The 27889-nt window shown below is 41.3% G+C and overlaps 2 protein-coding genes across 2 annotated transcripts; both read right to left on the bottom strand.

The window, feature by feature from the left end:
* Positions 1-612: 612 nt before the first annotated feature.
* LOC129591566 (CCR4-NOT transcription complex subunit 6-like) lies at positions 613-7525 on the bottom strand. The gene is given in 9 exon segments (XM_055487247.1): positions 613-1337; positions 1421-1521; positions 1708-1790; positions 1902-1935; positions 1937-2233; positions 2414-2587; positions 2984-3144; positions 3546-3620; positions 6386-7525. Coding segments are annotated over 9 exon segments (1677 nt in total). The 5' UTR covers positions 6960-7525; the 3' UTR covers positions 613-1159.
* Positions 7526-11153: 3628 nt separating this feature from the next.
* On the bottom strand, positions 11154-12432 carry LOC129591630 (transport and Golgi organization protein 2-like). The gene has a single exon (XM_055487361.1). The coding sequence runs from the start codon at positions 12220-12222 to the stop codon at positions 11239-11241; it is 984 nt and encodes a 327-aa protein (XP_055343336.1). The 5' UTR covers positions 12223-12432; the 3' UTR covers positions 11154-11238.
* Positions 12433-27889: the final 15457 nt, after the last annotated feature.

A 27889-nucleotide genomic window follows, 5' to 3' on the forward strand; every position in this document is an offset into this window, starting at 1 on the left:
CTAATTATACAGCATTATTAATGTGGATTATGGAAGTGTATGAACAAGTGTCAGTGTCATGTGTCGATATAAAAAATTATAATTAACGAAATGGAGCGTTCTTTGCAGTGCCATTTGTTGCAGAGTGCAGAAATGGCCGGGAATGGCAAGAATGCAGCAACAACATTCTACGCATGAGGAAAACTCCGGAACGTGTGTGTGCCGGCTAGAACTTCCGTCTGAAAACCAAACTCACAAGTCAGGCTATGATGGCCATCAAATGCACGAAAAAAACCCGGCACAAACATCAACCAGAAGAGTAAAATCTGGTGTTCTTTTCGAAATCTTTCGTTCACCCAGTTGTGCCGAATTGAATATGGAGGGTGCATGTCCCGAAAAGATGGTAATAACTAACAAGTACACCATCACAATTCTGGACTGTCTGCACAAGTGTGTCGAAGACAAACATTAGTACCGCAATTGACTAGACGTTTTCACTTCCACACTGTTAATAGGTTTGTCTGAAGTTGGTAAAGGTCATTTCTGGTGTGAGCATAAACTGGTAACGAAATTCAACAATAATAAGTGGTAACAAAAAATTCGCATGGTCCTATCACCTAATAAGATCACAACAGTCGCATATTCTTTAATTCAGAAATTAGACATCTTTAAACGTTTAAAATATAAACAAAATTACAGCTTGCACCAAATTTCATGAAAGATACCACAACCACCATAAGGCCCAACATTCCCAACGCTGTGTGCTAAAAGATACAAAATTATTATAACAAAGCCCTTATTAAGTATTGCACATCGGCTGCATCAGCACGATTGTACGCTATCAAAACCACCCCAAAAGATAGCTTTACAAAATGAAGTTTTAAAAATCCCGCCACCATAGTCTGCATAAAAAACCGGGACATTGTATAGACAATCCATCAACAAAAAAAGCCACAGGCAAAAAAACGTAGGAATTATTGACACCGTGCTGAACTCGCTGTAATGCATAACAATATATCCGCATTCCCGTAAAGGCTTAAACAATCCATATAATGCACAGAAGGCCAATTGTTTTCTGCAGTTCTCCTATTCAAAGGCGCACGAGGTTGAACACAGTGACGGTCATAAACGTCTGATGTCGTAACCGGAAACGGCCGAATGTCCAGCTGACTCGAGTAGATTACATGCGTAATTCCACTTCGCACACGAGGGGCAAATGATCGGATGGCACTTGATGACACGGAAATCCGACCGGCTTGTTCTCATCTATCCACGTGTTCTCAATGGCGCCCAGTACGCTGAGCGTATGGAAGTCCTTACTGACGAACACATAGTCAATGACTCCATTAAATTCCGGCCTGTAGTTCAAAAAATGTAAAGGTCAATAACATTGGCCGTAAAAGAAACACAACGACATTTGAGAGGAAATCTGCTGACGCACGTGAAATTCGTGAAGGGCATTTCTTGGTTGTAAACGGATGTAAAGGCGAATGGATGGGTGAAATGTCCTTCAGGAGTCAAGCGTCCTTGGCTGCTCAGTTTCTGCAATCATTTTCATAAATAAATATTGCTGCGAATTCTGTTTACAATTACGTTTCCTTTGGGGATGCCGATTATCACTATCACAATAAGTGCTTACAGTTTATAATTAAAAACAATATGAAATGCTCATTCCGATATCCTTAATTATTCACTAAATTATTCAACTCGCTGCAAATATTTATTTACCTGTAAACAAGCGCGATACGGCAGATCTTTGAAGTCCTGATGGTCTACAGAAATTCGACCATTCTCCAAAAATTCAATTACTCCTGCAAATTGAAATTATTTTTATGACTATCAAAGAAGCGAAAAGACAAAACTTCACAATCACAAAATTCCCAATTTTCGGTATGTTTGTTGGCGGAATGCTTTGTTTTTACCTGAGTCAGGCAAAGAATTAAGATCTCCGCAAAAAGATCATTGGAATATTTTCCACATTAAAATCGCTTTTCATTTGACGCAACAACTTCTCCACTTCACACATGAGCAGCATAGTTTGTATCAGTTTGACGTCACAGCACTCCGGGTCCCAGTGAATATGGGCGTTGACCACGAGAATATAGCTGGGAACTGCTGCTTCGGTGACGCGTAACAGGGCACAAAGGGCAATGTTATCCTTCGTCATAACACGGTTGATCATATCATCTGATCCGTCGGCGTTCTTGGATAACTGAACATTTTTGATGGCCAGCTGATTGAATTCGACCAGGTGCTGCAAAACAGCAAAAACACCCATTTTATTGCAGACTATTTCTTATGTCGTCGCGTGAAAGTGTGTCGGCAACGGTAACCCATCAAAGAGCGAACGAACTTTCGACACGATAAAAGTTTATGAACGAAAATCAAATAAATGCAATTGTCCGGCTACAGTATTATGTCTATGCGCCTGTACCTGATGAACCAGTTCAAAGCGATCATTGCGAAAAATAACAGCACATCCATCAACACTCTGACGATTCTTTGTGTCCATGGTGTTGGCACGCGATTTAGGTGAAAAAATGCCATTGTAGCCTTGCATCCGTAGAGTGTCGAGAAAATATTGATAGAATTCTCCCATAGCCACTTCCTATCAATACAAACAACTTCAAACGTCTACCACAACATATTATGTTCAATGCGAGCGAAAAGCGGTATTTACATGGACATCTTCATATATAAGTAACTGTTGGAGGCAAATAAATAAATTTCACCATTCCCTTTCTTACTACTTTGCAAATTAAATCAGAAAATTAAAACTGCAGTTTTTTTTCAAAATACGACAGTGCGAGTATTACTTTTAACACACATATACAAGTGTTCCGTACGTTAACAATTTTGTCGCAAAGTAAGCATTAATATATATCTGACAAGGTTTGTACAGCTACTAATTCAGCATTCATTTGTAGTGCGCATGAGGATACGAGTATTAGGTTATGTTGTGGTACGCTGACCAACCGGGCCAGTACAACGCGGTGAATTGTACCTGAAGGCAAGCGACATCAGGTGCGTGCAGTTCAATGTCCTCTCGAATTTTTTCTTTCCGGTAACTCCATGCCAGGGCCCAGGCCGGGCAATATGAGTACATTTTTTTGGATGCGTACTGATCCGCCAGAATGTTGTAGCTCATGACCCGCAAGGTCACACCTGGATGTGAGAAAATCCCCTTGGTCAACATTTTGCTTTCACTTCCTGCGGCTAATTATTTGTGTATGATTAATTACACAGAGGCTCTTATTCACTTTCGTTTGTTTAGTAAACTTGCTCGACGTTACTGCAGAATGGCGGTACCGCAACAACAAACGATGTCGTACGTTGCAATATTATGTTTTCTGTGCCAAGTTATTAATACTACCATCACGAGGTAGCGCTAAGCTCATCGACCTCATTATCGCCATTAAACTAAATAACTTAAACGTGAGCAACCGCTGTCGGAACTGAAAATATGCACCATATGGATACGAGTGTTACTGCTAGCACATGATATGTGCTTGCTATAAATAATCCCAGAATATGAAGCGTCCTTGAAATATAAAAATAACTCTTACCAAGACTTATTTCCGGCACAATATTCTCTTGTGATTTGTATATCCATTCCCGTCGCGGACTATTCGTTTGAATATCTGAAAAATTACAGAATACTAATAAATACTTTGCCATGTCAGTGCTGTTGTAGTATTACAGTTATCCTACAAAGTAAGCTACGGACTACGATCGTCATGCTTGTTTGAATCCCGAACCTTGTGCGTTTTTCAGAAATATTTTACTTATGTTATTCTGTCATACAAATTAGTAATGCAGTTAACTCCTACCCTAGTTTTCGTGGCAGCTTTATAACTTACTTGTTAAGTGAAAATACCTTGCGGTACTATAGTTTCGTTCTAGTTTTTTTATCCGCTGCGCATCTCATACGATGGGTATTACGAAGTACAACACATTAGCACTAGTCAGTTACCAGTTGCATTTAATAGTTGTTACAGCAGCAAGTGACCTCTAGCGACCACTAATCGTAAAGTGTATCTTTGTCGGCGCGCTGCCGCTCATCGTGTAAAAATATTATTAGCTTGAATTCGGACACGCGCGTTTCTAAATTTAGTCTCACAGGAAAAGACAACAGTAAAAAACTCCGTTCATGTGATGTACATAATCGATACAAGCATGTTGAGCGTACCAGCACTTTGTGCTTTCAAGGCCACAGCGTCACCGATTTTCTATTTGTGCCAAGACCACGACATACATACTTACAAAGTGAAATAATACAAACACTTCAGAAAATGTAAAATCGCATTAGTTCTACGAAAGCAATTGCTTTAAAAATCTACGGACAAGTGTGATTGCAACAAAGTAAAGTAACTGTTTCAGGAATCACAGTTTTGATTCTGTCATCTGTCATCGTTTGCACGCCGGTAGTCGTCTACATTTTATGCACAGCCAAATCCATTATTTGCACAAAATCAAGGAATTACAATATGTCAACAACGATACTCGAGAGGTTATTAATCTAGTTGAAGGACCCGGAAGCAAGTTCAGTATTCTACTGTGCTATTTACCAGCACATGTACGTAAAATTTCTATCAGGATTCAGCTAATTCAGATCACCTGCGCATTTACGCCCGTGCGTGTTGCGATAAATAGCTTTTCTCGCAGCTTCTTAGTCGCCTGACCTAATGTTCTGGAAGCGATATTATTGTTGACAAACAAATATTCACGCTTGGGGCGGTGTTACTAATGCGAAATATCTCGTCCGATCTCCTACTAACGACATGGGATTTACGATCGCGGACTGACTCACTAAAAAGCCGGCACCGTCTGCCGGAACCGTTTTCAGATTGATTCAGCATATCCCCTAAAACTGTTTCAAGAATCAGACCAATTTCGTTACAGTTCAATAACACAACAATTCTATAGCGCACATTGCCGGTCGTTACACTTTAAAGACAAGATGTCCGAAAACCGAAACTACAGTTAACCGCTTTCGACCATTGGTCGCTGCGCTTCGGTAACTGATCACACCGCATGCATTTGTTTATTTTGTAATTATAAATACACTGCGCTATCACAATCACTGATTTCGCGCATACTGCAACCAAAACAACTTAACTGGCCTGGAAATGATACTTGTGCCCTTGGAACTTTGAATAAAACAGTTTTCGCCAAAACAAAAAAATAATACTGTAACGAACTCATTATTAAATCGTCGTGTACACGCAAATTACTCCACAAACATATTAATTTCAACGGCACAGGTTTAACCACCGTTACAGCTGTCAATTACAGTTGCATTTAAATGAGTTTCCCAAACCAAAATATTAGTACCAACAAAGAAATTAACTTTACTTGTGCGACGCACAAATACGGAAGCATTTTGTAATATAATTCAGACTTGCACCTCGGTGAACGATAAATTATACTTATAATGTTAATGACTCCCGTTCAACGTTCAGTTTGTACTCGTAGTCAAGAAAATTAACGCGCCAGCTTGACAACGGAGTGAATGGACTTGTTGAACCCAAACATTTGTCGTACAACGTTACCAACAAAGCCTACAAGCTAAAATCACCGGTCACCTCAGATAATCACTCCGAACGAACTCATGAAAACGTGCTGATAGTTCACAAAGTTGTTATGTATGCGCCGATCGAAACATCTTACGATTACAAGCTACCATAGAAATGACTTGTGTGCCAGAAATACCGACCGGCACTTTTCGCGATCACCATGGGATAAGGAAAACCCGCATTCGAAATAACAACAACCAAAAAATTATTTTTCGATGTACTTATTCCGTTATTCGTTGAAAACATTATCCAACCGTAAGTTTAGCTTCCGGTTGGAAAACACTAAATTTAACACGATAAAATTCTTTTAAGCGTGAATCATTTCGATACAGATACTCATAAAACCATGCGTACGAGCACTATAGTACAAAACAACCGCTGAAGAATCATCAGTTCTAGTGAAACACCTTATTTCCGCTAAGGCTTACGCAAGTGCACATGTGTCAGCTATCTTTGTATTTGACCTGTTTAGAATTTGTTGTCCGAAGCAAAGGCCGCCAAGCTCAAAGGAAACGAGGTTACAAGTGAGAAATGGCACTTGGATACACTACATGCCTATTTGTTGCCCAATTATTTACTTACTTTGATTTGATAAAATAAATATCTACAATAATGTCAAACCGCTTAATTATTAACAGATCTGACGGAAAACTGTTCCCACGAGTCAAAAAGCCGGCTTTCACTGGAATCAGGAATGTAACCCGCAAAATTCGAGTTTGTTTCGTAATAATTAAGCAATGTTTTGACATGCCGAATTATGACTGCGGCGCATGCAGAAAACTAAATGTGCGATAATTCGCTATATACATTAACAATAAGCAGTTACTTACTGGTGTCTTGCACAGCATTAGCAGAATCCCAGTAGGAGAAATGTACAGGTGAAGATGATCCACTGCTCGCCGTATCCGACGAGGAGGAGCAGCTGGAAAATGAGTCACGATGATGTGGCGGGTGTACTGGACCGGCGGGTTGATGCTGAGTAATTCCATGAAAATATTCACCGGGATAGTTCAGCACGGCCGGATATGACGCATACGCCGGTACAGCATAATAAAATCCATGCGGAATCCGTGCGCCGCCGCCGCTGGACTTCGGAATCAGCATAAGTGGTTCACCCACATATTCCAAACACCGATAATAGTCATCCCAGAGATTGGGATGTGCGTGTTTGTGTGAATGGGATCCCGACTTATGACCGGAACCACCGGTTGGTGGACGGCGTTTCTTCTTATGCACGGAATAGGATATCAAGGGGACACCATTGTAGCGCATATGATGGGGAGAGACGCCGCCCGATGGCTGGAAGCGTGACATACCCGGCTGCACTGGTCGACGGTCAGTCGGTATCTGTGTACTGTGCGCTGCAGGAGATGTGTGTTTTTTTCCGACTTCTGGCAGCATCATGCACTGAATAAAGATACAAGAAACCGTGCGACAGTTCAATCGTCATGAAACGGCGTCAGACGCTGATCACAACAGCATAGAAGCTTTACAGTTGGTTATCCATAAAATCGCGCTTGTACAGCGGCATAGAAAATAATGCATCAGGCTGATCAGGGTATTGTTGACACCATCCGAGTTCACTCACACACATCCATTGATAAACCTGAATTGGACGTAGTAAACGAGCTGGCAAAGTGCAAATTCTGAACGTTCAACCGTAGCCGTCACGATAAATATAGCCGATAGCAGTGAGTGCATATGATCATACCGTGCCGCGTTTAAGTAATATCGCACGTACACGATTATAACGCAAAGAACGCCGGCAAAATAATTATAATTTCCAAACAGTTTTCAAGGATGGCAAAAAATTGTAATGTCGACCGAAGGAAGTGATCCTGAAACACAGTTTCGCAGACAAATGCAGAAATAGCGGATTGCGGAACGTTAAGGAAGCGTCTATCAATACGTTTTTGGCTTACGCAAACTGAAGTGTATGTATGGCTGGTAGCCAACGTTTTACAGCATTCAGAGTGTTTCCGGACGTATTGTACAGTACGCGCCAAGTAGTACGTTCGACGGCGCGATATCGTGATTACGCGCAAGAATTAGTAGAAAATTTTGGCGAATTAGATTGCCCGTGCCGGTAGACGAACGATCAGTGGCGCACCAACAAAAACCCAACCCAGGTGCGTCATAGGAGGCTCGTTAAATTATTAGTCATTTCCCAACAAACTGAAATTTTAGTCATACGGTAGGTCAGGTGGGATCATCATAATCATTTTTGACAGAACGTATACGTACGGGCCTGGCTCAGCTAATCATTCGTGTACTGTATCGAGTTCAATGTACGCAATAACTGTTGATGAATGATAAGTCAAATGATTTTCTTTTGCAAATCTGGTGAAATTGTTGGTACTTTTACACCGTAGGCCGCACAAATAGGACAACCTACTATTTACTGTGAACAACATTTAATACGTGTAATCTACAGAGACATTTACTCTAATACGTATGCAATATTTAATACCGCCATGTGCCAAATCAAATCTGTTGCAGACGAGGACAAGAACACAGCAATTCTGCACTAATTCTAATATCATACGTAGTTTGTTTTCAGATTGCAAATTGCTACCAGAATTATACAAAATAAATAAATAAGTAATAATAACGGTTTTATGCTTCGCTCATTTTAAAAAAATTTGCGGAACAGCTTATTTTCCTGATTGACCAGAAATACAGACTTAAGGAACTGTAAGTGTAGGTGCTGCAATCAATAAAGCGATAATTAATGATTTCCTAAAAGAGGCTAATATTATAAACTGTGATCGTGTTAACTGGTGCTGCAGTTAAAAACTGCGAATGCTTTCACGGGGCGTGCATTACTGTATTACGCAGGCATCGTACCTACATAAATATATATACATAATTCATAAATTATAACGCTGTAGCTTTCCGTAGGTAGTAAAATAATACAACTGTAGTTCTGCAGTGGTTTTACACATGTGTATGAGCGTGTAGCATAATTACAGTATATGCAAGTTCATATCATCAACGCGCAGTTACAAAGCGCCGGAAGAATGGCCATTGGCCAGTTGTGAATAATCGATTTTAATAATGGATAACTGCATAAATGTAATTATTTCTGTAATTATTTCCGGCGTGAATGGTTTGTCAATTATGACCGAAAAAGCGCTAGCTTCCCTATATATGCAAATTTATGTTCACAGAAGAAATTAATCATAACATAACGCTATCGCGATACACAAACGTGAAAGGGAAAAAGTACATAAGTTTATAACTCAAAGTCGTAGTTGTAGCAAACCTACAAATACAAGAATCCGGAGTTTTAATTTATAAAGTCGATTCAGACTGCATGATCTGTAATACCTGGGACTCTCAGATATTTATAAGCGAGGCCCATCCGTACCTATTTAAAATCTAATTTATCAAAGAAAGAAATCTTTATGCTAATTGGATGTAACTATATCGAGAATTTTACCAACTACATTAGATAAGTCATGTAACTACATCCAGAATACTACTCTAGCATATGCTACGCGCGCTATAATAGTCTTACTTGTATAAGAATTACTCGCATAAGAATAATAGTCTTACTTTCATTACTCGTATAAGAATTGCTAAATTTTTCAGAGCACATGACAACGTTTTGTTAGCCAGAAATTACTATGAATACTCGAATATGCACAAAAACCACAGCAGGTTGTTCAGTAAATCGAGGGGACAACTTAAGTTGTGACCGTTGACCAGTTCAGCTATAATGCTATAGGAACTGGACCACTTTATTCAAAATTATCCTAAAATTTGGGTTTGCGCCATAATCTCTCGAAATTGCGCTCTTTAATCAAAGGTCAGTGAATCATAGATGGTTATTCAGCCAAGTGTGGACACTTTTTGGAAAATTTCTGCCTAGCCGTCGCAAGCAACTTTACTTTTTAACAGTTTTTGCAGACAGCCACAACATTCAATCATACAGTTCATACTTACTTTGAATTCGACGGAGTCAAGATTTCATCATCCTGAAGACAGGAAAAATTTAAGTTTATGCCACACTTGTTGGCAAAAAATGACCAGTTCAGCTACAGGAAAATTTGATGTTTATTTCATACAATGGGGTACATTACGGGTCAAAAACAATTATTATAACCATAAAAGTTTTAACGCTGCCGCTCCTTCCATTGTTCCGAGTACGGAAGCGGCGTTGCCTCGTTGGATTCTGACAATGAGGGAAATGCTTTAGGAACTGGATCCCCTTTATTCAAAATTATCCTAAAATTTGGGTTTTCGCCATAATCTCTCGAAAACATGTCAGTGGTTTCGGACAATCATTTTTCAGAAGGAATTACTGGGTTTTTCGATTGGGAAGCAGCTTCTTTGTTTGTTACAATTAGCAGTGCTCCCGGACCGGGAGCACCTTCCCCGTTCTGGACGACTTCTTCTTCCCTGCCTGGCTTGAGCCCTGGAGCATCTCGTGCAATGAACATTGAGAATGGTGAAGGAAGATTTGCATTACAACTTTAGTTTGTGGAGGAACAAAAAGGATAGCTATAGTTCCGTCACTAGTCGGCCACTGTTTGCTAGCATCCCGTGTAAAAGTTTCTGCCAAAACGGGCGGCACAGAACTCGAGTTACTGAGCTCGAGCTGCTTCTGTGGTGAGTACCACCTAGGATTGTAGGAGCTTTTTTAAATTAGATTACTTTTGCTCATCAGTTTTTCTTAAGTATTCAGTAACAATGATTCGTAATGGCAGCATAGAAGAAAATAGATGCCTTCATTCCCAACCATGGCACTACCCGAGTAGCTAAATATTCCAAGAGAGGAAACCGCATTAATTAAAACAAGTATTACACCGGTATTCCGCCGTTATACGTAATTACGAATCTAAATAATGATTCTGTGGAGTCTGGCGCAAAAAGTGTTCAGCTTTCAGTTTGTCATATCCACTGGCAGTGCTGACCTTTCTAGTTTTTTCAAAACCGTGGGTTCCACGTAAATACCAAAAGCCAAAGTTTAAGTATAACAATGTCATATGCTATGCGGCGGCGGCGTATGTGCATGTTTTTGTTTATAAGATATGAACCGGACGTTGCGTACTATGGAATCGGGACCCCGGAATGATACTTACTATAGTAACTAGCCAGGGGTCGATCGAATCAAGTAAACAATAGTAGCTAACAATTGTAAGGTCAATCGAATCAAGTTCATTGAAATACGGCCACGAATGACGGGTGACGTACCAGTGACCACTGAGGGTGAGTTGGCGGTGAATTTCACTGATCATGAAACTGATCATGAAATAAATTCTAACCACAAATGAGCTGAAGTACCTCACCTCGAACTCCTTTCACTGGTTAGTGTAAGTAACTTTCAGCTTATTTTTATGGCAGAATGCAGATAAATTATACTGGTTGCCCGGTTCGCACTGCAGCTAGCGGAAGCTGGTCAAGGCGTATTGTACAAGTACACACTTGTACTTATGCCAGCAAAATTAATGCTGCGGCAACACCGCGGTGAAACTTCCAAGACGTTTGAATTTTCTCTGGAAGGGTGAATGGGTGTGCTTAACAAATACTTACAAAAGAGATAGAAATTAGTATGTAGTAACTAGTTGAAGGTTCCACTTTTATTTTAAGCAGTACAAAGTATTTGTGTCTTTAATAATTTTTCTCGGTAATCACATAATTGTATCACAAACGGCTAAGGTGTAACAATAGCTATAAACTATAAAGGTTCAGAAATTTTCACGTCAGCAGTCCCAGCGCTACCAAGATTGCTGGAGGAGCAATTAAGAGCAACATTCATCGACACTATGGCAGACGATTCTGTCGTACGCTCTCCAACGTGAGAAACGTCACTAGTTTCCAACTCGCTGATAACAGGAATAATTTCTTTCTCTAACATGAAACAATTTCGCTCAAAATCCACTAACAACAGCGTCTGCGCCCGCGTGCCGTAACCTTTCTCATACGCCTGAACATTCAGGGAACTCAACGCCGCCAGGAACTCGTCCGGGAAGCCAACGGGAAAGCATGCGACTAGCGTTTCATCCGGAAAATGACGATCCGTGCAGGAAAGAAATTTCAACAGCGCATCAGTAAAACGGTCCCCGATGGGCTGGACAAGGGGCACCGTTGTGGCCGGCGTTGTGTTGACAATATTTATAAACTGACCAAGCCCGTTTTTCACCTTGAGATACGGATTATCGGGATGGGAATTCCCAAAGCCAGCAAAAACTTCGGACTGCTGCTCGTCCCAGGCGAATTTCTTCACGTAGGATTTATTGTTGGAAAAACAGTATCCGTCGTAGTTACCGTCTGTAACCGCTTCCAGCATAATAAGGATAAAAGGATCATAACAGTGTGCAGTCATTTTCAAGTTCTCGATGAAATCTTCAGTGCTTAATGATGATGTCAGATAACTAGGCACAAGGGTTCCCCGACTGGTTTTCTCGGTATTCTGAACAGACAGCATATCTCTGTCGCGAAGATTTAGTAGGACGCCTATCCGTCCGTTATCAGTGTTGATCGCTAGCCACGTCCCACCGTGCTGTCCATCTCTTCCGCCAATAATAGTTCCGTACGGTTCATCCCATCGGTGTATGCGCAGTGACGGTCTGGCGAAATATTCGTCGCGGTTCGAAGCCAAGCAAATGCGATACGGATTTTTAGCTGGATCTTTATTTATAGCGATAAAGATGACACACATTTCCACTACTGCGCTTCTGCCGCGATTTTTATAATAGTCAAAACATTACGCTTTCAACTTCAGCGTCGAACACCTTCGAAACAAAAAATCGCCTAAATGAAAAAGGTACATGCTGTACAGATATCTATATAGATATATCTGCAGACTGCAGATATATCTGCACAGCTGCAGCTGGCAGCAGTATTTAAAGTAATATTAAATTACTTATCTATGCTGCGTTATAGTGTAGCAAGGGTTAAGATACATAAGGTTACTTCCGGCTGCAGCTGCATCCTCAAAAATGGTTTCTGGTTGCGCCCACTGAACCTTTAATAATGGTTAATGGTTGCGCCCACGATTTCCTTTAAAAATTAAAATTGGTTTTGGTCACCCACTGGACCATTGCCGGTGAAACTATTTTAAGTCTCTCTGCCTACCCTGTCTTCAAGCAAAAAACCAAATTTTTCGGAGGGGGCAGCCGCTGACCGGCCACATATTGCCGCGGTATTTATTCCGCGCAATTTGCGCGGGGTATGGTTGATGTTAGGTCTAATATTGAATACGAGTTCTTACCTTAAAGTCCGCGCATAATATTGCTGTTTCTAGTATTAAAGTAGTCTAGTTCATATCAATAATTTTTTGTGTTTAGATATGGATTTGATATCGCAGATTATTATCTTACTGAGCACTGAGCAGCGACTGAACTAGGGAAATCAAAATAACTTTTGAATATTATCTGCAGGTGGCTCATCGGGAAACACTCTTGGCCTCGTATATGCCCGGCTGAGAATATCGAAAAAAACAGTTTTCACTTAACCTGTCTCCCATCCTATTATCACTATTATCACCCATCCCGAATGGGGATCACGGCTTTGGGACTGGACCATGACGCTCTTGTGAAGAGCTTGGAGAATATTTTGTACAAACTAAATCCATATGGGAGGAGGATCCAAGCCTGCTCGGCTGACCCTGACGCCCTGAAATCTCCACCTGAACTTTTCCTTGCACAATATGTACACCGGCAGTAATCTCAGAGTTGAGAAAGATTTTTTTAAAGATTTTTGAGATGTCAGCAGGGGCCGGCACCCATGCATGCCCGAACTGGTGCATTTTCCACTGCACATACCGCAGCTATTTTAAGAAATAAAAGCACTTAAAACAAAGCACAACGAAAAAGGTATCGGGAGTCTGCTGAGAAATGATACATAATCAATGCCTACTTGATATTATTATTATTATTATTACGGCACAAGAGCAGACAACCCCGAAGGGACTTCAAGTCTGGTCGAACAAAAACAATTTTCTGCTAACAAAAACATTTAGGAGAGTTTAACAGATCTGAGTAGAAATTTGAAAGAAGGTACAGAACTTGCTTCGAGAATTTTAGGATTAACAGCAAGAATTTTATCAAGAAGACGCTTTAGCCGCATTTCCATAGTCCACCCTCCGATAACTTTCTTTGCCCGCGTAACATTGATCCGGGCCGGCTTCCGCAAGTTGTAGCGCGTGGTGTTATCTTTTACTTGGATCATGTCCAGGAGGTAGGCCGGAAGCGGGAACTGATCTTTGTTCCAGAACTTGAACAGCCACACCGCATCGCTCTGACGCCATCGGTCGAATATGTGAGGAATACCCAACTTCTGATACAGTTCCGGAGTAACCGGCATCTTGTAATCAGTGATGGTTTTCAGAGCTTTACGTTGTAGTCCGGCTAGCTTGTCGCGCTCAGTCAAAGACGCTGCAGACCATACCGGCGACTGGTGTGCGATATGGCAACCGAAGCAGGCGTGATAAAGACCTTTGCGCTGTGACATGCTGAGCCCTTGTTGTGCCCGTTTAATCATGGCAATGCCAAAATTCCCTTTCCGTTGTACCTTTCTGAACTGCTCGTTCCACTTCAGGTGATTATCAATTTCAACACCAAGATACCGTACACATTTCGCAATGCCAATTACCGACCCGTTAATGACAACTTCCGGATCCGGTTCTGTATTTCGGTCAGAACATAAATACATCGCTTGGCATTTCTTTGGGTTTACCTGCAACAAATTTTCTTCCAGTGCTTGGCCGACGCGCACTAGTCCACTGTTCAGTTTCGCGGCCGCAATGCTTTTCGTTCGTCCATTTGCATGAACGATCGTGTCATCTGCAAAGCAGTCGACATCGCAATCGCCTGCTCCCAACGTCAGCACGTCATTAATGTATATAGTGAAAAGAATCGGTCCCAGCACAGTCCCTTGTGGTACACCAGATGTTAACGGTAGCCAGTCAGACACTCGTTTACCATCTCGCACCCGCTGTACTCTTCCGGTGAGGTAGCTGTGCAGCCACTTCACCACGATATCTCCAGCTCCAATTTGCTTCATCTTTTTTAGCAGTCGCGAATGGCTTACACTGTCGAAGGCTTTTTTAAGATCTAAAAAACACATTGCCGTCACACTTCTACTGTCCAATGCCTTTTTCCACTTTTCCGTAGTTTTTAGTAATAGCGTTTCGCAGGAATGGCCGTCTCGGAATCCAGACTGATTCGGGGAAAGGATGTCGCGCTCTTTCAGAAAGCGCACCAACTGCAGCTGCACACATTTCTCGAATACTTTCGAGAAATTGCAAAGCAACGATATCGGACGGAAATCATCAACACACTACTGGGGGGAATTACATTTCGGTAATGCGAAAACTTCTGCTTTTTTGAAGACAGAAGGGAACACTCCGTCGTTTAGCGACCGATTTACCATCTGCGTTAGCACTGGGGCGATTAATGGCGCGATCTTCTGCAGTAGTTTCGGTGGCATCCCATTTGGCCCGGGGCTTTTCTTTTTGGATGCCATTCGATGCAGTATTCCTGCCACCACTGCCGTTTCAACATGCGCGAACCTAGAAAACAAAGCGTTACTTTCGTCCCCCGGAGGCGGTTGCTCTGGGGGATCATGTGGAATTCCGTGTTGGCCCATCGTCACGAAATGGCGATTAATCCCATTCAAATCAACTGCAATTGCACTCGGACTCGGATCTTTTTTCAGTGTTCTGCCAATTTCTTTCCATATAACATCACTTCTGCGCTGATTTTCTTTGAAAAATTCTTCTTTAGCATTCAATATGGCCGCGGTAACTTGCAGCTTCACACGTTTATACTCCCGAGCCTGCTGATCATATGTCGGTGTCCCACGTGACTTGCATTTCTGGTCATACATTTCGTCCTTAATTTTTATCAAAGTTTTTATGTCGTCATTCATCCACGGTGGAGATGCACGTTTCATACGGCGGGTGCGCTCAGGGAAACATCTGTCAACCACTGCTGAGAGATCATTTACAAAATGCTCCACAACTGCATTTATATCACTCTCTTCATCACACTGCTCATATCTTTTCATATACTGTAGCGTGTTTAGATCATCGAGAAGTCACAGGTGCTTATGTAAAAAGGGACTTTACAGTTTCGAAATATCACAACTTTACATTTTTATCGTATTTTTCTTTTTCGATATGGATGGTTTTTGTCGGTCCCGCTATTATTTTTCCGTTCCTAACATTTAAGGGAATTAATAGTACGGGTGCTGTTCAATTTGCTACTCGATATTAATTCTCTGTATGCGTCATGTTAATACGGAAAAACTGTAAATGTGTTGATCATGTTAATACGCAAAAATTATAAAGAATAACACTGTTTTCGTTTAAGTATGTATTGCATCTATTTCCCTGAAGTTTGCAATGACTATAGTTGCCAGTATCGGCTACGAATTCGAAATATTGCTGTCGGTCATGAATGTTACGGTTGTGAAAAGTTGTGGCGAGAGCGTACAAGATGTCCCGGTTAATACTGATTATATCGGAACCAGAAACCAGAAAATAGTCAGTCTGGTCAAACACTATTAATTTACACTATTTTAATTTGTTAAGACGATGAACATGACATACCACATGAGTAACATGACATATAAACATGACATACTACACAACGGACAGGTGAAGCAATTCTTGATATTTTACAACAATTTCAATTTCGCACATCTACAGACTACAACCATGCCGACAACGAACAAACACAAGATTGTGGCTTCTCAATAGAAAAGAACATACCGACCAACATAAGATTGTGGCTTCTCAATAGAAAAGAACATACCGACCAACAGATTGCAACCTCAAAAAGCAGTCCCCTTGTGAACGCTAGGACAGTTTATTACGAATGCAGAAACTACATATGAAAATCGAACCATTAATCGGACCATTAACGAACGATGTTCGTAAAACATTTTTAGTGTCACTGTTGAGCACCTTAAAACGAAATAAAATTAACCTTCATTATGCCCGCTTGCTGCACACCTTAAAGTGTGTTTTGTTTTCAGTTTGTTAGTGTCGTGCAAAGTTATGGTTGCTCTGCATCTTAAGAAACCAAGAGAACTTAAAGAACTTTCTTCAACTTAAGGAACACTTTCAAATTCGAATCTGTTGGCTGGTTTGTTTAAACTAAAATCACACTTTAACGTGACAGTGCACTTTGAGGTGCAGCGAGTGGGCCTACCCATGTTATGGGTAATCATAAACCAGCAGTGGAGCACGGGGCGGAGGAGAGCAAGAAGTAAGGAAAACGGTAACGAAACAAGGTGGAAGGAAAACGAAAGGTTTCACGATCGAATTTGATAGTGTGGGACTGTGAGACTGTGTGTATCTAGAAAATGTGATCGACCATTACGAAGCGATATAAAAAGGGATCATCAAATACATCGTGGTTTCTGCGAACGTATTTGTAATATCCCCCAAAGGCTATGAGTAGCGTTCAAAATTTCACGTTCACTACTCGCGCGCATACTCAGTACACAATCAAGATAGATTATATCAACAAAGAAGATTCTAGCGCTGTCTGACCTAGCGGGTTTTTGTCAAACGAGACGTTTTCGAGCAGAAAGAATATGCATTAAAAATAATCGCAACAGCCAAAACGGTCCAGGGCGTGATAAGCAGACCAATGATTGGGTCGACATCCAATCTTGGCGCGGTCGGATATCCATTCAAATACTCCTTCCAGGTTAAAATACTCCATACCATGGCCAAAATCAACCCGATGCAATTCATCGCGACTATTCCCTCAAGCGACCGGTATTCTGCAGTCAGTGACACGATGATCTCGCGAAATTTCGCTTTTCCTGTTCCCGGACGCCATTGTTGGATCTTTATCAACACAACCACCTGGACTACAGAAATCAGCCAAATCATAGAAAGTGCCATCCACATAGTAGACCAAAAAAGCCAGATCTTCCAGTCGGAGCCAAGGGAATGCGTACCCGTAGTATCGTTTTTCTGCAACATCATAAAACGTCTGGTTAGTGTTATGCACGATAGACCTCCACCTTATATACAGCCAAATACAGGGTGCACACGCCAAGTTGTCACCATCACGAAAATTCATTTTTAAAAATTAGAAAAAGTTCACATACTCCAGTTAAATTGTTCGTTTCTAGTACAGAATTTAATTCTGCGTCTACTAAAGCTAGTTTCTGACCGATGGCTTTGAAACTGACGTCAAAAACTAGGTCCGAAGGAAGATGTCTGGTGGCGCGTTTTCGGTCAGTATAATCATCTTATCAGAAAAACAGGAAAACACTTCCTACTCATAAAATTAGTTTTTTCAAGCTGAAAATAAATTGAGTAAGCGCTGGAGAAGAGAACCAACGCAATAGAACCATTATTCCATTTATAAAGAATTTTTGTTGGAGATTGTCAGGCTTTTACAATGCTATACGGTACGAGCGGAAAACATTTTTTCGTAAATACCGGTAACCTTTAGGTGCTTGAATGATCGTTAAAAAATGTTCGGAGGGGATCATTCTAAACGATTTTAAAGTGAAAAGGGATACACATCACATTGCTGATTTACTGTGAACCACCGACGCACGGAAGAAAAAATCAACAAAGCGTTTGTCAACAAAAATGATGTGCCCAACGGGAATCCGCTGGAACGGAATGAGTCGCGTTCACCAGGTCGACAGCAAACGTTAAACTAATGCCACATGTGTCCGTAATCATATTCTGCCAAAGATGATTAGGGATGACATTCCTCGCTTGTGTGGGGATCGCTAGATGGGCGTCTTCCCCCATTTTGGCAGTGCTAATTTCTAAGTCGCAATTCTGACCTCCCAGGGGCTCGGTAAGAATCAGATGATATACATCCCAAGACAGTATTGGATGTTAAACAGTCTTGCCTTGTCACCGATTTCCTAAGGGATGACCTCGATTTTTAAACAAATTTTGGGCGAACGGAAGGGGACCACGGTAGACGGGTCGGGACGCATTCTGAAGCATGTGGCGTTCGAGTTTTCTGGTCTAACTAGTCAAAAAACGCTTACTTGTTGGCAATCTTGGATTCAAGTGATGCAGGAGAGAAATTCGGATCATGATAAAATTAAAAAACAGTTCTAGAAACTGTCGGAAATTTTTAATAAATCAATTAAATTTTGGTGACAACTTGGCGTGTGCACCCTGTATGTGGACAGTGGAGGAGGTAATAATTTAATAATACAGCAAGTACTGTACCTATTTGGAGTTTTTATTTAATACGCTACAACAGCAACTTAGCCAGAATGGAAACGTTTGGTTTGAAACACTATAATTCCCTCGTGCTGTACTTCAGAGTTCAGAGTAAGTACTTAGTTTCAACTTTCAACTAAACAGGGAAACATATCCTCGCGCATCCGCGCTCGACACATAGAAGTACAGTAAAGGAAAATGGCTCTTAACTACATACACTAAAACTTTCTCGCATTTTTTCGCTCCGAATCACTTTTTCGAAATACTTTATGTCATTCTAAAGCTGAATGATTTGTATACATTGTCCAGAAAACCGTTTGCGCGCGCAACATCCAATTGCCGAGATATGGCGTACTAAAATGGGCGAAAACTCCGCCAAAAAGTTTAAATTCAGTACGTATTGTGTAGTAATGTGTACCAAAAGTCTGGATATTACCCAATCTTCTTGAAACTTTGCTATAAAAGACACATGGCTAGGAAGTCGAAAGTGAACCAATTTTAGGTTCATAGCAATTTTCCATAATTTCCAAATGAATTTAAAATTTATTTTAAAATCGAAACAAAATGCTATTGTCAAAGTTTATAGGTAATATCTTTTTTTGCCCCTTGGTTCTTTGGTTTGACCGATACGAAATTTCTGGAGTTTTAGTCATAAAGCGTTTCAGGTGGTTTTAAGTACACAGAAATGCGTGTATTTATCGTGCTCCACGCATTATTATGTAAGCACTCAAAACCACCTGAAACGCTTGCTGACTAAAGCTCGACAAAAAAATCAAAATTCAAAGTATACCTATTGAAAATAAGGAATTTGTCAAGCCTAAGCTTGACAAATGCGCATGTCCATGAAGATCGTTTTTACACCGATCCAGACTTCCATGATTTTTTTCAAATTTTAAAATGAATTTTAAAATTTTTGAAATTCATTTTAAAATTTGAAAAACATGCTAGAACTGTGGATCGGTGTAAAAACGTTCTTCGTGGTTATGTGCATTTACGTGGAAAATTTGAGGGAGATCGGTCCATAATGAGACTTTTGGTACACCTGAACGCATTTAAACTTTTTGGAATTTTGTAACAGCCATAACTCCCGAACCGGATGTTGCGCGCACAAACGGTTTTCACGCCAGTGTATAAAAATCTTCTGGCTGCAAAACGTCATAAACCGAAACAAAAAAGTGTTTGGGAGTGCGCGAAAGTGTAAGTTTTCGTGCATGTACACGAATTCGGTACCATGTCCCGGCTCACTTCCCTTAAACTGATGGGCATCCATAAAAACCTAAACAAATTACGTCTTCGAAGCAAGATTGTATGAATGTTGAGAATATAAGACAAAAAATGATATTAGGAAGATGATAAAGATACAAAATATCAGGTACAAGTACCGGGTGGCCCAACAAAATGGCGGTCTCAGTTTTTTGTTTGCTGTTCGTGAACCAGTTGTCGTACAGCAAAGGTTTTAGATTCATTAAATTACAAATTTTGTTAGCTACTGAACGCAAAAAATTTTTTTGAAAAGTTTTGACACGCTGGCGAAAAACTGCCAACTGAAATTGCGCGGAAGCGAGCTTTTGAACTCTAAAATTGTGTCATTTATTATCCATATGAACCATTTTAATTTTTTAAACTGTTTCATGTAGAGAAGGACGTATTTTATCAGCATACAAAAAGTGGTTTCTATAGTGTTCGCAATGGAGGAGCAATGCGCTTGACTCACTTTTCGAAAAAATGCCGATTTTTTTATTAATTTTTGAGCATTTCTACTAATATTTTTTTGCTGCAGGACAGGCTGCAACAAAACAGACTAGTTAACTACATCCGTAACAACCGTGACAGAGTAAGGTTAAAAAACCTATGTTTGGGAGAACGGGTAGGCCGATTTCAACGCGGTCAAGTGCGCCAGAACCGCTGCAACGACGCGGTGGATGTTACGCTATTACCGAGACGGTGCGCCCCTAGGGGAAAAAAGGGGACCGGAAAGGAAAGTTGTTACCATGGGCCTCCATAGACATACATGGACAAGTTGTTCCCATGTGCGTAAATGACACGGCACGCCTCGGCCAGCGGCCTCGATGCGAACAAAAACAAAATTAATTAATCACCAAAAGCCGATAAATTGGTTACGGATGTAGTCCTCCGTAAACTGGTTATCTACATCCGTAACCACGTATACACGATTGATAATGTAGCCAATGTTTGGGCGAACGGCTGAACCGATTTCGACGCGGCCAAGTGCGTTAAATTCGTCTCAACGGCGCGAATGTTCTTGCGCTATTGCGCCATCGATACGCCCCAAAAGGGAAGGAGTAGCCCCAAAAAACAAATTGTTGCCATGGGCCCCCATAGACATACATGGTAAATGCATTGTCTGTTCGCGGACCGTTCGGAAAAACCGAGACAGACCGCGGCCTTCGACATCGGCACGTTACAAAGTATTGAAAATTAAAGAAACAAGTGCAAAGATTAATCGCAGTCAATCCCACCAGCGTAATCGGTATACCTCGTATTCTTTCATATACGATATTTCTTAGGTTGTTTCTTAGGTTTCTTAGGTTTCTTAGGTTTTCTTAGGTATTCTCAGGTTTCTTAGGTATTCATAGGTATTCTTAGGTTTCTCAGGTTTCTTAGGTTTCTGAGGTTTCTTAGGTTTCTTAGATTTCTTTGGTTTCTTAGTTGTCTTAGGTTTCTTAGGCTTTCTTAGGGTTTCTCAAGTTTTCGTAGATTTTCTCTTTCTTAGCTTTCGTAGTTTTCTTAGCGGCTGGGACCAATACGATCAACCGTTGCGAAGTGTGCATTGCGTAACAAACTTGCGCCGCAAAAGTTTGTGTACGGATGTAGATCCCGTAAGCTGGTTATCTACATCCGTAACCTCTTATACATGCTAAGCAGACGACCACGATGATCGGGCGAATGGATGGTCCGATTTTGACGCGGTAAAGTGCGCCGGAATCGTTGCAACGTTGCGTGTGACATAGGGACACTGCGAATATTGTGCGCCTCAAGAGGGCAAAACAGCCCCCAAAAAACGACTTGTTGCTATGGGCCTCCATAGACATACATGAGCTAACGCAGAGCGACAAAGACAAATCGCGCCTTTCGGCCTCGCTTCGCTAACAATTCATGCAACAATTGTAAATGCGCAACAAAATAACATTATGAGCCTGGCGTTTCAAAATACCTAATCATCTTAGATTCTGTTTACTAAGCTTTCTTAGATGTCTTCGGATTCCTTGATTTCTTAGGTTTCTTAGGTTTCTTAGGTTCTTTGGGTTTCTTAGGTTTCTTGGATTTCTTAAGTTTCTTTGGTTTCTTTGGTTTCTTAGGCTTCTTAGGTCTCCTAGGTTCCTTATGTTTCTGAGGATTCTTAGAGTTTCTTATGTTTCTTAGGTTTCCTCAGATTTATTATATTTTCAGTTTTCTTGAGCGGCCGGAATTAACCCGCTGACGCCCATTGGTGTTGGGGCGCAACAGGGCCTTCAAGATCTTTTTCGTAATGCACAACAGCAATTAATCGATATCTGATTGCATAGTCAGCTTTACGAGACCTTGCAGCAGCAATAAAAAAACAAACCGAACTGGAATCTTAAGTCCGTCAAGAACCCCGAGTTCGCAAAAGTCGCTAATTTTGAACTTTCTAACCTCCCAGAGTTCCTCGTAATTAACTAATTAGTCACTGAGCTAATTAAACTGAGATAATTCAGTAATGTACTATCAGTAATGCTTTATTAGGTAGTAACAAGCATCGGTTCTGAAAGTTAAACAGTGGATGGCCACAATCCATCGAAAACTCGTGTTGCGTGCAGACACCATTGGGCATGTGTGGTCCTGAAGTACGGGCGGGCGCAATTTCGACACTTTTATAGTTATGTAAATCGGATAAGGTCTTGTTGGCTCGGACTTCTAACATGCTCCACGTGGTTCTGCTTACCGGAACTCTTCCAAAAACGATTTAGTTGAGCAGCACCCTGGGCGGTCGGCTATGGCACTCATACGAACGAATCGATGGTCATTTTTGGACAACGAAACCTTCAAGATAACCGAGCGTGGCAGCCATGTTTCGTAATTTATAGTAGCGCATTGCCACTAATCGGCATGACCATCCTACAGTCGGATTTGCGCCTCGTGCAATCTACTGCAGTTTACGCCAACCGGATCTTACAACGGTGTAGGCGTGTAGGAATACGTCGGTCTCCTGCAGCCGTGGATGATAACAACTCCAATAAGCCCATGCCCGGTAGTGACCTTTGCGCCAGGTGTATTAGTAAAATTCGGCCGATGCTGTGTCTATGATGGCGGCTTTGCTTCCAGAACTGCTGATGTGAACTTCAGCGTATCACTACCGCGTGTGCTACTGGACCGTCACCGCTGATTTCCGATCCAAACGGTGCGGCTGCATCCATGAAAAATGCAAGCATGCGCCATGAATGCAAGTGTAAAGGCAGCTCGGCATGACACAAAGACTGTTACACGATGTTTTATACGAGGCGTAATGCTATTCTGAGAACTGGATCGTTAGAAATCGCTGTTTTTGTTGTGTCCAGTTGTTCACTAATTACTGCATCATGCAAAAACCGTTTATTTTATTTTTCGGTTTTTGCTGACCAGTGGTCACTTCACTGACCATTGCAATGCCCTTGTTTTGAAGCCCTCTTCATGGACTATACGATAAACGTTTTTGTTTCGGTCACACGTTGTTCGCAGAATTATTATAGAATTAATCATTTTCATGACTAGGACCGTTTGCGCCCAATGGTGTTGCTGAACACCCATGTCACCGCCGGTGACCTATGGTCAGTACAAGCACACAAAAAATTCCCTTTCTTAATTGGGTTTTTTTATCGGGAAATCCCAGTTTTCATGAAGAAACTCCCACCCGTTCGGGTAGTGAGCGTTGGAGGGTTAAGCTAGGGCGGAAGTTCGAAACTAATATGCGGCACGAAAGTCAAGTACGGATGTAGATCCCGTAAACTGGTTATATGAATACTATACATCTCTTGCAGGTTTTCGGCATCTCCTCTTTGTTCCCTATGATCTCAGCTCCCACTCATCCGATTTTCTCGCTTTAAAATGTTTTGGGAACTGCTCGATCTGGCGGGTGATCTAAAACTAATCCTTGTTTGCTATATGCAGAACCACAAGCCCAGTGGTCACTTGAAAGCTTGTTACTATGGATACCATAGGGCTAACATGTGCTAGTCTGTTACCACGGTCACAATACAGGTACACTGTATGTACTCAATTGGCTCAAACATGAAACAGCTTTGGCTTCGCCTCTGTGTTTCTTGTGCTCCCCAGGCTGAGTGAACACTTAATAAATCATTTCGCCCACTGATAAGCCACTAGAGTAGTTTCTCAGATTCAGTAGAATTCAGCAGAAACTTAGCAGCTGAGCCAGGAACCAAAAAACTTTAGGGGTAAAAGGTCAATACTCCACGATTCTCACCGCAGGCAACCATCCTGAACAAGTAGCTGTCTGGCTCTGCCATTCTGAATTTGCAACACAATCCAACACATGAAGATACGACGTAATTTTAAATAGTCGTAAGCCAATATTCATCCATGCTCAGCTTGTTAACTACATCCGTAACAACCGTGACGGGATAGGCTAATGTTCCCATGTTTGGCCGAACGGGAAGGCAGATTTTGACGCGGTCAAGTGCGCCAGAATCGTCGCAACCACGCGAGTAATCTTGCACTATTGCCAACCTGATGCGCCTCAAGGGGGAAACCGGAGCCTCAAAAGACAAATTGTTGCCATGGGCCTGCACGTCTCGGCTTCAGACCTCGCTCCAAACACAGTACTATTTAGTACAATAGTTATTGCAAATTGTTGTGAAAAATTTTAAGTAATCTTCTCAGTGACGTAAAGCACACTACCGGCCTCGGCACGGACAGAAACGAAAATGAATCGGCGAAATACGAAAGCAAAAGCCGTGACGGCCTTTGCTAAAAAATTATGTTTGGACGAACGGGTAGGCCGATTTTGACGCGGTGAAGTGCGCCAGAATCGTCGCAACGAAGCGGGTGATGTTGCGCTGTTGCCGACCCGATGCGCCACAAAAGGAAAGGAATAGCCCAATAACAAATTATTGCCATGGGCCCCCATACACAAACATGGGTAAATGCTTTTTCTGTTCGCGGACCGTTCGGAAAAACCGAGACAGACCGCGGCCTTCGGCATCGGCACGTTACAAAGTATTGAAAATTTAAGAAACATGTGCAAAAATTAATCGCAGCCAATCCCACCGGCGTGATCGATATACCTCGTATTCTTTCATATACGATATTTCTTAGATTTCTTAGGTTTCTCAGGTTTTGTTAGGGTTTCTCCGGTTTTCTTAGATTTCGTAATTTTCTTAACGACAGGGACCGTGCGATCAACCGTTGCGAAGTGGGCACTGCGTAACAAACTTGCGCCGCAAAAGGTTGTGTACGGATGTAGTCCTCCGTAAACTGGTTATCTACATCCGTAACCACGTATACACGATTGATAATGTAGCCAATGTTTGGGCGAACGGCTGAACCGATGTCGACGCGGCCAAGTGCGTTAAATTCGTCTCAACGGCGCGACTGTTCTTACGCTATTGCGCCATCGATACGCCCCAAAAAGCCCCAAAAAACAAATTGTTGCCAAACGGAGAAACCGAGACAGACCGCGGCCTTCGGCATCGGCACGTTACAAAGTATTGAAAATTTAACATGTGCAAAAATTAATCGCAGTCAATCCCACCAGCGTGATCGGTATATCTCGTATTCTTTCATATACGATATTTCTTAGATTTCTTTGGTTTCTTAGGTTTCTTAGGTATTCTCAGGTTTCTTAGGTATTCTTAGGTTTCTCAGGTTTCTTAGGTTTCTTAGGTTTCTTAGGTTTTTTAGGTTTCTTAGATTTCTTAGGTTTCTCAGGTTTCTTAGGTTTCTCAAGTTTCTTATGTTTTAAAAGATTTCTTTGAATGATTTTTTCTTAGGTTTTTCTACGCTTAACGTTTTTCAGGTTTCTTAGGTTTCTTAGGTTTCTTAGGTTTCTTAGATTTCTTAGGTTTCTTAGATTTCTTCGGTTTCTTAGTTTTCTTAGCGGCTGGAACCAATGCGATCAACCGTTGCGAAGTGTGCATTGCGTAACAAACTTGCGCCGCAAAAGTTTGTGTGCGGCTGTAGATCCCGTAAACTGGTTATATGAATACTGATTATCTGTGCCAGGACTTCTGCACCTGTCCTTTGAGGCAAAAGATCTCGGCTTCTACTTCACTAATTTTGTTGCTTTAAAGTACATCAAAATTCTCTAGGTTTAGCGGTGGATCCAAGATTGTTGACTTTTTGCCAAAATCATTTGTCTAGGTCCAGTGGTCAATCATAAGCTTGTTACCATGGACGCGATAAGAAATGCACACTGTTCTAACACAACGTGACCGAAAACAGCAGAAATATCTGAGCTGCTACTTAACAATAAGTACGAGTACAATGCAAAGTAAAAATTCAGGTAACTTAATACGTAAGTCATCACCACGTTAGCGATCATTGCAAGTTATGTACTGAATGTACAAGTAGACAGTCCGTGTTTCGATTACAGTGAGTTATGCAAAGACAGCAAAGTGTATTGTAACAGTGGCCTATCTGGCTACTGTTCTAGTGGGGTGGCGATCAGCCTTTACCACGATTAAACGGCTGTTGGTGTGAAAGGTGGCACGACCGGCAACTATGCGGTCGTGGACGCTCTTAACGGATGTTACACAATTACACAGGTGGCTCCGATTGGGATGACACAGGTTCATCCCAAGCGGTCAAACACGACAACGTAACTCAAGGCATGTTTAATGACAAGGCGTTCAAGAAACGGAGCAAGGTTGTAAGCAAGGGTTTCAGCAAGAGGAACAATCAAGTAGATGCAAGCTGTAGCAAGCGAGTGTCAAGACTGAATTCTAGAAATTCATGAGAAGGGAAACTAGCCGGTAAAGTGAACAAATTCATAACGCGATGGAATGATTCATCATAACTAGGCGGTCTTATCGTTCGTACAAATACTATCGCTACAGTATCATACATAATATTACTAAACATTCGAACGGGTTTAGTAATATTATGTCGGTAAGCGACCGCAAAGCAACACATCCTTGGAATTACTTGGTTTTTAATAGTCATCGGCCAATATTCATCCGTGCTGGGCTTGTTTAGCTGTTATGTATAGGCAGTTTCTGGAATCTGGACCGAAGGCGGTGAGATTTTATTCCATCAAGCTGAATAATAACAATTTTTAATTTGCTAAGAAGGAAATTCAAACAAATTTTCGATTCTGGAACACCGTCCAGTTCTACCTATTTTAATAAAATAATTCATAAAAAAGTTAAAGCTTTGTTTACTGTAATGTCAAGTTAATCGGACGTTGGGCGGGCCAGTGCACTATGAAAACCTAGACCGCCATTTTGTTATGCCACCCGGTACTCGGGTACTGCTTTCTCCGTGGCTACAGACACAGTCATTAAATTTTTAAGTATTTATATTACTGTGCCGTGAACACTTCTTCGAGTGCTTTATACTTAAGACCTGGTGAAATATCATGTGACCACTGGCTCTTGAAAAAAAAATAAGCTGGCAAACCTACAGAAAATGTGGAATTTTTCAAGACCGACCTTTACTAAAACTGACCAGTGACCACGCATTGACGAGTTTGTATAAACGGCGCATAAATACGTTAGCATAGGATACAAGCAAGTGAAGCAACGTCTCCTCGCACGGGCCTATGCTTTGTTTACGAGAAACCGAAACAGCCATAACTTTCTTGATTTTGCATAGATATCCACTTGCTAGATACCAAAAAGTTTGAAAATAAATTCTCTATCTTTTGATATTAAACGTTTTAACCTTGAGTGCCAGTAACTATGTATTCGCAATATTCTCGGTTAAAATCATTATGTTACAGAAGTATTCCGTATTACTGGGCACTGGGCAGTAAACAATTTTTCGAGTGCTCTTCACGTTCTCTGTACTTAAGACCTGGTGAAATAATCTTCTGACCACTGGCTATAACAAATAGACAAAAATACATAAAAACGGCGTATAGATACGTTTTGGTCGGTAAAGATAGTAGGGGCTTTGCGTTGCAACTTGTATGTCATATAAGTTAGCACCCATATATTATATAAGTAAAGACTTCCGGTCGTCGAAATGGGTT

Source organism: Paramacrobiotus metropolitanus, unplaced genomic scaffold, assembly GCF_019649055.1.
Source record: "Paramacrobiotus metropolitanus isolate TYO unplaced genomic scaffold, Prichtersi_v1.0 Parri_scaffold0000047, whole genome shotgun sequence".
Classification (NCBI taxonomy): domain Eukaryota; kingdom Metazoa; phylum Tardigrada; class Eutardigrada; order Parachela; family Macrobiotidae; genus Paramacrobiotus; species Paramacrobiotus metropolitanus.